The 11,830-nt window shown below is 34.2% G+C and overlaps 1 protein-coding gene across 10 annotated transcripts in view; it reads left to right on the forward strand.

Moving 5' to 3' along the window:
- Odf2l (outer dense fiber of sperm tails 2 like) overlaps window positions 1–9,241 on the forward strand; it is a 49,045-nt gene extending 39,804 nt beyond the window's left edge. For 6 of the 10 annotated variants that reach the window (XM_047559762.1, XM_047559755.1, XM_047559748.1 and 3 more), the window contains 4 exons: window positions 85–170; window positions 254–416; window positions 5,648–5,773; window positions 8,427–9,239. In XM_047559762.1, the coding sequence (XP_047415718.1) occupies window positions 85–170; window positions 254–416; window positions 5,648–5,773; window positions 8,427–8,555 (504 nt within the window). In that variant the 3' untranslated portion in view covers window positions 8,556–9,239. Of the gene's footprint in view, window positions 1–84; window positions 171–253; window positions 417–5,647; window positions 5,774–8,426 lie in introns of all 10 variants that reach the window. The other 4 variants (XM_047559737.1, XM_047559771.1, XM_047559788.1 and 1 more) reach the window with 4 other exon arrangements.
- Window positions 9,242–11,830: the final 2,589 nt, after the last annotated feature.

Genomic DNA, 11,830 nt, shown 5'->3' on the forward strand with positions numbered 1-11,830 from the left:
CTAACAGTAAAATATGTAGATTTTTTTGGAAGTTGATTTAAAAAAAAATAACCAAGACAGCTTTTTTTTTTTTTTTCCTTCTAGATTGATGTAAATCAGAGTCTTCTAACAAAGCTTTCTTTGGAGGAGGAAAATTATCTAATTCAGTTGAAGTGTGAAAACCTTAAACAGTAAGTATTAGATTGACTTAGAATTGGTGTTTTATTTTTTTCCTGAACACTGTAATTTAAGAATATATGCTTTCTGTAAAAAGAAAATTAGAACAGATGGATGCAGAGAATAAAGAACTTGAGAAGAAGCTGGCAAACCAAGAAGAATGCCTTAAACACAGCAATCTGAAGTTTAAAGAGAAATCTGCAGAATACACAGCATTAACCAGGCAACTGGAAGCTGCTTTAGAAGAAGGAAGACAAAAGGTACAGATGTCTTTTATTTATAATCTTTTTAATTAGTTTGTTTAGGAGTCCTCTTTTTAAATAGTTAGTATTTCCTGTTGCCAGACTTGCAGTCATTGTCTTTATCCTGATGACAGGGTAAAGGGAACAATTACATTTTTGTTCTTTACCCTTTTTTTTTCCTTTGGAGAAAAACAGATATATTACTGGTCCAGAGTTACTTCACCAGGTAAATGGTTATGTGGCTAGGTAACAGGTTGAGATGGAAAACACTTCAAAGGTGTAACCCTGTACCCCATCCTTTTATAAAAATATAAAACCAAGTTAAATGTGCAAATAATTAAAAATTTTGTTCCAGTCAGGATCTGGTGAACTTTTGTAAAGCTCAAGTCCTTTTTGACAAATATTTGTTGTATAAATAAATAAATACATGCAAGAATTAAATTATAGTTAAATCTGTTAAATTAGCATTCAGCCTAAACTAATGCTTCCCTGTCAGGCAGTCTGCTGGTCCTTGAGAGGCAAAGGGGAAAAACCTGGCCTCAGCTCTCAGGACACTCAGCGTCACGGAGACTAACATGTGAATTCATGAATGCCATCTCATATGTAGGTACTGTGACAGAGGGCAGGTTCAGGGCACACTGGAAGGAGTGAGGGGGCATGAATTCAGAAAGATCTCAAAGGAGAGGTGAGTTTTTCAAACTTAAATCTAGTTTGAAAATCTGATCTTGAAAGAACAAAGATGAACTTTGGATTCCAAGAGGAACTAGGTTTGAATTCTGGTTCTGACACATTGTATACTGACCTTGTTCACATCTCTGAACTATAATTTTCTTAACTAGTAAAATGTGGTGATGAGTTTCTTCATGAGTGAGGCTAAAAAGTGATTATTCTTAGGTATGTATCTCTAGACTCACATATTCTGCTACTTACTTGGCATCTCAATTGAATATGGACATATCAGGCTTAATAGGTCTAAACCAAATTCTGAATCATTTCCTCCAAACTTACTTGTACCCATGGTCTTCCTCAATCCCATTAATGTTAATTTCATGAAAGTCAGGTAAAAGCTAATATTCTTGAAATGTGAGTCTTATAAGTATCACATATATAGTCTGATTTTTTTAAACTCTGAGAAACCAATTTAAATTGTGTAGAGCACATGGTTAGGAAAATAAAAGGTGGCTTTATTTTGGATTCAGCCTTAGTGAATCTTGAAAATTTCAGGTGCTCTCAAATTCCTTTCCAAAAGTGTTTAAAGTCCCCTGAGGTGTGTCTGCCCACTCCTTTTTAAAACCCCTACTACAGCCGAACGTGAGGTGGGCTGTAGTTTCTGTATACTTGAGAAGTGCCATCACTGCCCTGTCTCCATAGCCCACATGGAGGGAACAGTGCCAAGGACATGAATATTTGTTCTGAGGGCCTTTACCTCCACTTCAGATCCTGCTAACATCCTTCAGTCAAAATTGCCTTTAGCATTTGTGCAGAAGAAATGTTTGTAAATCATTTCATAAAACTTAGAACCAAGTCTACAGCATTAGGTTAGAAGATACTCCTTGCTACTAGCTCCTTGTACCTGGACTGGACCCTGACTTTCATGCTCATTCTTGTGATTCCTACCCAACATTTCTACAAAAAGCCTTCCATATATCTGAATTTTTGATGAGCTAAACTAGACCTTCTAATAAAATAAGCAATGAGAGAAATATGAAAACTCAAATTCAGGTCACTTAGATGAATGAATAAAAAACTAGTTGTGTGATGTTTGTGTTTGTGTGTGTGTACATCACCCCTCTATTATATCCATCCAAAAATATAATCAGCTTTTCATGAGATCTTTGTATTTTCTACTGCTGCTATAGACACCATGGTGCATATAAATACTATTAAAAATAGAGATTAACCTTATAATGTTAAAAATATGCTGTTGGGGAAAACACCTACCTTAGTTGCAAAGCAGTGAAAATGTACACAAATCTTTGCCATCTCAAGCTGAGTTTTCAAATATTTATGTAAAAAGTATAGCTATTAACAGTTGGAAACAGGAAATAATTAAAATCAGAGCTGAAATCAATGAAAATGAAACAAAAGAATTGAAAAAAATTAACAAAACAAAAAGTTGGTTCTTTGAAAAAATTAATAAAATTGATAAACCCCTACCAACACAAAGAAAAAAGAAAACCCTAATTGCTAAAATATGTGAGGAAAAGGAAATATCACAACAGACACTATTGAAATACAAAGCATAATTACAAACAATTTTGAATAACTATACTTCAACAAAATAGAAAATCTTGAAGACATCAACAAATTTCTAGAGGAATATGGTCCACCCAAACTGAATCAGGAGGACATACACAATTTAAACAGATCAGTTTTAAGCAATGAAATTGAAAATGCCATGAAAAGCTTACTGATTAAGAAAAACCCAGAACCAGACAGATTCTCAGCTGAGTTCTACAAGACCTTAAATGAAGAATTAACATCAGTACTTCTCAAATTATTCCATGAAACAGAAAAGGAGGGAACACTTCCAAACACATTCTATGAGGCTATATTAATATCACCCTGATACCAAAACCAGACCAAGACATATCAAGGAAAGAAAACTTCAGACCAATATCTCTGATGAACATACATGCAAAATTCTTGGTAAAATTCTAGAAAACCACATACAAAAACATTAAAAAGATAGTGAACCATGACAAGGGGGGCTCATCCCAAGGATGCAGGGTTGGTTCAGTATATGGAAATCAATAAGCATAATTCATCATATCAATAGACTTAAAAACAAGAATCATATGATCATCTCAATAGATGAAGAAAAAGCATTTGACAAAATACAGCACCCCTTCATGTTCAAAACACTAGAAAAACTAGGGAAAAACATCGTAAAAACTATATATGCTAAACCCAAGGCCAACATAATTCTAAATGGAGAAAAATTGAAAGCATTCCCTCTAAAAACTGGAACAAGACAAGATGGGGATGCCCTATTTCATTGCTTTTGTTCAACATTGTCCTTGAAACTGTAGCCAGAGCAATTAGAAGAAAGAAATTAAAGGTATACAAATAGGAAAAGAAGAACCCAAACTATCACTATTTGCCAGTGACATGATTCTGTATTTAGAAGATCAAAAAAATTTCACCGAAAAACTTCTAGAATAAATGAATTCAGCAAAGTAGGAGGACATAAAATCAGTGCCCATAAATCAAACATATTCCTACGTATCAGTAATGAATCCACTGAAAGAGAAATTAGGAAAACTTCCCCATTCACAAGAGCCTCAAAAAAAAAAAAAAAAAAAACCTTGGGAATCAATCTAACCAAAAAAGTTGAAAGACCTCTAAGATGAAAACTACAGTACACTAAAGAAGAAATTGAAGAAGACCTTAGAAGATGGAAAGACCTCCCATGCTCCTGGATAGGCAGAATTAATATTGTCAAAATGGTCATACAACCAAAAGCGTTAAACAAATTTCATGCAATTCCTATTAAAATCCCAATGACATTCTTCACAGAACTAGAAAAAACAATCATGAAGTTCATTTGGAAAAATAAGAGACCAAGAATAGCGAAAGCAATCCTAAGCAAGAAGAGTGAAGCAGGAGGCATCACAATACCAGATCTTAAACTATAACACAGCCATAGTAACAAAAATGGCATGGTGTAGGCACCAAAACACAGACCAGTGGTACAGAATAGAAGACACAGACAAATTCACATAAATACAGTTATCTCATACTAGACAAAGGTGCCAAAAACATACAATAAAGATAGCCTATTCTGCTAATGATGCTGGGAAAAATGGAAAACCACATGTAACAAAATGAAATTAAACCTTTATCTCTCATCCTGCACAAAACTCAACTCAAAGTAGATCAAAGACTTAGGCACTAGAACAGAGACCCTGAGCCTACTAGAAGAAAAAGTTGGCCCAAATCTTTACCATGTTGACCTAGGATTTGACTTCCTAAACAGGACCCCTGAAGCACAGAAGTTAAATAAAAAAATCAAAGGGTTGGATTCAAACTAAAAAGCTTCTTCTCAGCAAAAGAAACAATCAATAATGTGAAGAGAGAACCTGCAGATTGGGAGAAAATCTTTACCACATTCACCTCAGATAAAGCATTAATCTCTAGGATATATAAAGAACTCAAAAAATTTAACACCAAAAATACATATAACCCAATCAATCAGTGGGCTAAGGAACTGAGCAGGCACTTCACAGAAGATGATATACATTCAATCAACATATTGGTGAAAATGTGTTCAATATCTCTAGCAATTAGAGAAATGTAAATCGAAACTAAGATTTGTCTCCAATCAGAATGGAAATTATCTAGAATATAAGCAACAATAAATGTTGGCGAGGACGTGGGGAAAAAGTTGTACTCATACATTGCTGGTGGGAATGCAAATTATTGCAACCATCATGGAAAGCAGTATGGAGATTCCTCAGAAAACTTGGAATGGAACTACCATTTGACCCAGCTGTGCTACTCCTCAGTTTATTCTCAAAGGACTTAAAATCAGCAAAATCAACATACTACAGTGACATAGCCACGTCAATGTTTATAGAAGCTCAACTCACAATAGCTAAACTATGCAACCAACGTAGGTGTCCTTTAACAAATGAGTGGATAAAGAAAATGTGATATATATATAAATGGAATATTACTCAGCTTTAAAGAAGAATGAAATTATGGCATTTCCTGGTAAATGGATGGAGTTGGAGAATATCATGCTAAGCTCAATAAGCCAAACCAAAAGAACCAAAGGTGGAATGTTTTCTCTGATAGACTGAGGCTAATTCACAATATGCAACAGGGGTGGGGAGAATAGAGTTACTTTAGAGTAGGTAGAGGGGAATGAAGGGAGGGGAAGAGGTATAGTACAGTGAAACAGACATTATTATCTCATGTACATATAAAACTGCATGATTGATGTGATTCTACAATATGTACAATCAGAAAAATAAGAAATTATGCTTCATTTATGTATGATTTATCAAAGTGCATAAATGCATTCTACTGTTGTATATAATTAGAACAAATAAAATTTTTTTAAAGTACAGATACTTATGTGCTTCTTCAAGATAGAATATTTTTAACTACTCTCTAATTATATTGTCCAACACCCAGTAGATACCTGTTTGGGAAAAAAAAGTACAGTATAAACTTGTCAAGGATTTAGATCACATTTTAAAGAAACACCTTTAGTTATTTTACTCTCTTAATAAAAATTGCAGGTTTCTGAAGAAATAGAGAAAATGTCATCTAGAGAAAGGGCTTTACAAATTAAAATAGTAGATCTGGAAACTGAGCTTAGAAAGAAAAATGAAGAACAAAACCAACTTGTTTGCAAAATAAACAGTGTAAGTATTAGTATGACAATATATTATAAAAAAATAAACTAACATTTAACATTCATACCATGTAGTTTAGTTAAATTGTTAAAGTACATATTGAAGGGAATCATGGCTATTGTTTTACTGATAATATTAGAAATAAATATTATAAAACATAAAATATAAATGTCAGCATTATGCCAAAGAATTTCTCCTGCCTTCTTGGCAGCTGTATTGCATTGCCCCATTTCATCAGGCCCTCCCCCTGCATGTGCTTTTGCATAATAGCCTCTTAATGAAACTGAGAGTTAAAATCTATGTATTTTTTCTTCATGATATGAATTTTTCATTTTTTAAAGATAAACACAATTTAGACTGTAAGTTAGATTTTTATATCTGTCTTAAATAATTGTCTATGAATATTTTATTTTAGAAATATATGATTCGGTGTTAAATATTCAGTATTGTTAAATCTGCATATGAAATGAATGCTTTGATCCACTTAGCCATGAAATGAGAATACCAAATTGACTGTGTTTAATTAGTCTTCTAATGTTTTTCCCTGAATATTTATGAAATACTCAGTTGGCATAAGATACTCTTGAAGCTAGGTTTAGTTGTGTTTAAATTACTTAACTATCTATTTGATATTGACATAGAGAATAATGAAACTTTATTTTCCAGAAGCAGGAGACTCCACAAAAACTGGTTTTTTTCATTCCCAGTGTCTAAAAGAAAACCTAAAAGTTAAATGATTATGGCATGCACTGTTTAATCTTATTGTCTTCACAAGTTATATGACAATCTAATCAGAATAAGCATTTATCACTTTTAATTTAGCACAGGCCTCTTCTTTATTTCCAAACTCTCTTTAAAACTCACCATAGGAGTTTCTGATATTACAAAATATGTGTGTATTCTTTATGTAATTGAAGCCTCTGAAAAAATAAAGCTAAGCTAAGCTGAATTGGGTTTTGTAATGTTTCCAATATTTGACTACTAATAAATAGATTTATAATGTGATGATTTTTATACCAACAAAAATGTATAAAATTCTAAGCACAGATTTAGAAATAGCTGAAAAGTGAATTTTGTTCTGTGCTTTTCAGGGACAGCTGACTGATCAGTCAAAGATTTATCTTATATATATGCTTTAGCCCCAAGTGGTTTGGAAACATCCAGAGAGCCTCTCTCACAGGTGATAGTGTCCTCTTCACCCCAGAGGCCTTTACTTACTTTCCACCCAGGTACTCTGGTGGCAGTGGTGGGCGTTGCAATACCCATTCACTTAACCCCACATTATTATATGTTTAACAGATTTACTTAATAAGTGGGTTTTATTTAAAACCATCATAACATATTTCCATTACCTTGAACATATGTCCGTACTAATTTTTGCCATTTTTTCTGCCTAAAAATTCATATTTTATCCCATCAGAATGACCTTTGCTGTTTAAAACAATTTTTTAAATTAGATCAGTTCACTAAAAATGCTTTAGATAAAACAGGTTGCAAATACTATCTAATTTCCAAGGTCTGTCCAGAGAGACGGTGTATTTCCTTCACAACAATGCAGCCTGATAGACAGCTGTACAAAGTCACTGGATAAATGCAGCAAATACTTTTGGAGCATCAACTTTACTCAACAATTTTGAGAGAAAAATAGTAACACAATGCGCTTGTATCATAGGGTATAATGTAAAATTATGAATGGATTTTAGGACATTGTATGTCCTAAATGAAGAGACATTTCTGGCTCTAGAAGGGTTACCATGGGTTAAGCAGCTGAGACCATCCTGGAGGCTGTGCATTCACTACCCTCCCCCACTGGAGTACTTGGGCAGAAAATAAGAAAAGACCTGTGGGCTGAACAGGGCACTGCAGAAGACTCTGAGGTCACCTGTGAGAAAGGCTCTCCGGTGTTTACAATCCACTTGGAGCTAAAGCATATATATAAAATAAATCCTTGACTGATCAGTCAGCTATCCCTGAAAAGCACAGAACAAAACTCATTTTTCAACTATTTCTATATCTGTGTTAAAAATTTTAGGTTTCTTTACTAGTGTAAAAATGTTTAGATAGTAAACCTATTTATTAGTAGCTTTTTTTAAATTTAGCTTTTAATTTTTTACAGACTACATTTTGATTCATTGTACTCAAATGGGGTGCATCATTTCTCTTCTATGGTTGTACACAATGTAGATTCCTACCATTCTTGTAATCATACATGTACATAGGGTAATGATGTCTGTCTCATTCCACCATTTTCCATACCCACCTCCCTCTCATTTTCTTCTTCATATTCTAAAGTTTCCCCATTCGTCTCTCATTCTCCATCCCCCCCACCCCTATTATATATCATTTTCCACTTATCAGGGAAAACATTCAACCTTTGGTTTTTTGGGTTTGGCTTATTTCACTTAGCATGATATTCTCCAGTTCCATCCATTTATTTGCAAATGCCATGATATTATTATTCTTTATGGCTGACTGTAGTCAAATACTGGGAACATTGTTACAAAACATCTCATTAACTTTTAAGATATATTAATGGACACATCAACTATAAGAACGTTTTTTAAAAATTGAAAATGTGTTCAGTTATTGTATGTAGGTATTTTTATTATGACTTTTATGTGAATACCACTATTGATTGTATTTCTCTCTTATTTTTGTTTAGAAAACACAACATCAAGAAGTATGTTTGAAAGAAATGCAACATAGTCTTGAGAAGTCAGAGAATCAAAATGAAAGTATTAAGAATTATTTACAGTTTCTTAAAACTTCTTATGTAACAATGTTTGGGTAAACCATTGAATTTCTTTTTTATCAGCATTAGGTTTTTACTATGAATCTAAAATGTGATTAGGTAAAAAAATAGTACTGGTTGTTATGATTTGTAAATAGATATTTGAAATATAATTTATTATCTAATTGAAACTTGAAGACATGATAGCTGCTAGTATTCCTTTTTTCTGGATAATTCTCACTTAACTACTATATTAGTTTTAGAACATTTTTCTGAAACACCCACTATGAGAATCATTTTTTGTGATGTCTGTAGCCACCATTCAATTGGATTTGTAATAAACCTAGGCCAATTATGAGCCAAATATATGATTCTAAATAATGTATATAGTTGTCTTATATTGTGATGTTATATAATAAAATATTCTGAATTTTAAATTTAATGATGATATAATTATGACTTCCTAAAATACCAAATTTTCAATATACCTAATATTGCTTTAAGTATATGCTGAGTTGCTATTATAATCTGTTAGATTTTAAATGTAAAATTTTAAGTCATAGTTCTTAAATGCCAGCTGATGATGACAGATGAAAGCATATTGGCATGCATTGTTTCTTTATAAAGGCATTTAGGCTGTCTTGTGAATACATAGTCTCTTCGTTCATTTTATGATAGTGATTATCAGATATCATTGTAGACATCCTAAAGCCTCTGAGTTAAGTATCAAAGGGGAACACCCAGTCCTACCCTTGCCATGGCCAAGCCACATAGGGCTATCAGAATAAACACTTTTAATACCAAGTAGCTTTAAGAGAAGCTTTTTATTATTGGGATGAAGTATAGCAATCAAGAACTTGCAGTAATTTCACACCCTTTGTACCAAGAAAGGATCTTCTAAAAGGGGATGGATATGGCTCATAAGGAATCAAGTGATGGAAACTCCTCTCGGACAATGACTTTAAAGCTATTTATTCAGAAACACAGGGGCTTGAAAGTTCACCAAAGAGGCAGTCCCAGCCTATGAACAGAGAGCTCTCTCTCCAAGGTGTTGTATTTCTTCTCTGACCAGAAACAGGGATGTGTTTTCCACTCCTCCCTCACTCCTGTGACTGCCATTTCATCCACAGGGACTGACTTCTTAGTGATTCCACTGCTTTATAGTATTTTTCTCAAAATAGCAAAATACAGAATGTCAGAAGCTGGTCACATTTTTTTGCCTAATAATTACTAGCAAGATTAAATATTGCCCTTCCACCCCTTTGATCATAGTACTTGTGAAACTAAAAAACATACTTGACCCTTGAGACTCTTCATGAAAAGAAAGGAAGCCTCTTAAGTATTGCTCACTAGACTGTGATCAGCAGTTCAAGGGCAGAACTGCATCTTATTTATAATTGTATCTCAGGCCCTACGTAATACTTGATATGTAATAGGTCCTCAATTAATGTTTACAGATGGATGGATGGATAGATGTTGAAAGAGACAGGTATTCATACTCTTATTTTAGATATAAAAAGTGGAAGCATAGACGGTTTAACTACCAAGGCTGTAGTATAAAACTTAAATTTTTAAAGTTGACATTTGAATTCAAGTCTTCTGACCCCCATATTGTAGTTATGTAGTGTTCTCTCCCTGTTGTAGTAACAGCAGTAGTATCAGCCCAGCAGCAGTATTGCTATTCTTACTAAGCACTTGCTATGTTCTGAAGTTCTGAGTATAATATACATATTAACTCATTTATTTTTCAGGAAACAAAGACACTTAAAGGTTAAGTAACTTGTCCCTGTTCACACAGCTCAAATGTGGTAGGCATACAGTTCCACATCCAGAGTCTCTGCTCTTAACTATAACCATACTACCTTTGTATCCATTTCATAAATAAAGGTAGCGGTTTCTTTTAACAGTAAAGCACTTGACATGTTTATGAAACCTCTTTTTCATATTTTAATATTCAAGGACTGGGGATATAGTTTGGCTGGTAAAGTGCTTGCCTTGCAAGCACAAGGCCCTGGGTTCAATCCCCAGTACTGAAAAAAAAAAAAAAAGATGAGGTCATATTTTAATATTCATCAAAATAAGGTGTCTGTGGCATTTAAATATCAGTATCTGCATTGTCTGCAATATTTGTAGCGTTTTAAGTAGACTGTGGAAGAAAAGATTATCACAGAGTCCCTAAGGTTGGTACTCAGCTACTATTGACACAGCACAACAAAAGAAATTTGCTAATCCTGGAAGAACTTTGACAATCTCTGTGCTTAATGTTCCTGTGGGAAGCCTTAGGCTTCAGCATCAGCAATGCCCAGCTGTCCACCATCTCAGAGCCTGTTTCCCCACGGTTCTAACAGGTTTGCATGGTTTTCCTGTGATATTCAGGGCCTCAGGACTTTATTATGTAACAGTTTTCTTCTACTGTATTGTTACTACTTCTTCCAATGTTCCGCTCTTCCTCCTTGCTTGATTTCCTGGATCCGATCTCCATGTAATTTGACCTTTTTCAACAGGGGATCTGTCACTGGGTTTCTTGTGAGGTATTGCTTCCACCTGATTTTTCTGACCACTAATGTGGTTTTTAAGGACAAGCATTCTTTTTCTGTTGGAATGTTAAATTTTAAGTTAAAAACTCTTGGTTTTTTTTTTTTTTTTTTTTTTTAGTTCCTGAAAGTTTTTTTGTTTTGTTTTGTTTTTTAGTTCTATAATTCCATTTTATTCTCATTAAGTCTTCCTGTCTCTTCCATTGGTTCTACTTCAGTAGGCATCTCTTTTCAGTTCTGCTGGCCCTCCTTCCTTCCAAGCCCTGGAGTAAGCTTCAGTTTTCCTTGTCTAGTTTTCCTCAACACCTGCCAGTAGCCTGTCATGCACATCTGTTGGGCAGTAGCAAACCAAGTAGTGAAAGATGTGATGGCTTCTGTGCTCATGGACCTCTGGACCTATTCCATCTACCCGGGTTCAGTAAGGAACTGTTTTGTTCCCAGCTTCCTCAGTAAGAAGCAGCAGTTATTTCCCAACTCCAAAGGTGGGAAGCACTTCACTGGAGAATCAGACCCCTACAGGATTTTCTCAGGTTACAGGTCTGGTACACCAAACAGCAAGTCTTTCTTTGGGGGTGAGAAACAAGGATTGTCTGCAGTTGAAAAAGTGCAACTTTTAGTAGTAGTTTAAAGAAGTGATTTGTCTACTGGCTTGTGATTTCTTTGTGGTTTTTATATTTAGGTGAAAAAAAGTCAAAATTGTTGAGTATCATTTATTTTCTTTCTTTCTTTTTTTTTTTTTTTTTTTTTTTTTTTGGGTGCTGGGGATCGAACCCAGGGCCTTGTGCTTACAAGGCAAGCACT

The sequence above is a fragment of the Sciurus carolinensis genome, chromosome 1 (assembly GCF_902686445.1).
Source record: "Sciurus carolinensis chromosome 1, mSciCar1.2, whole genome shotgun sequence".
Lineage (NCBI taxonomy): Eukaryota > Metazoa > Chordata > Mammalia > Rodentia > Sciuridae > Sciurus > Sciurus carolinensis.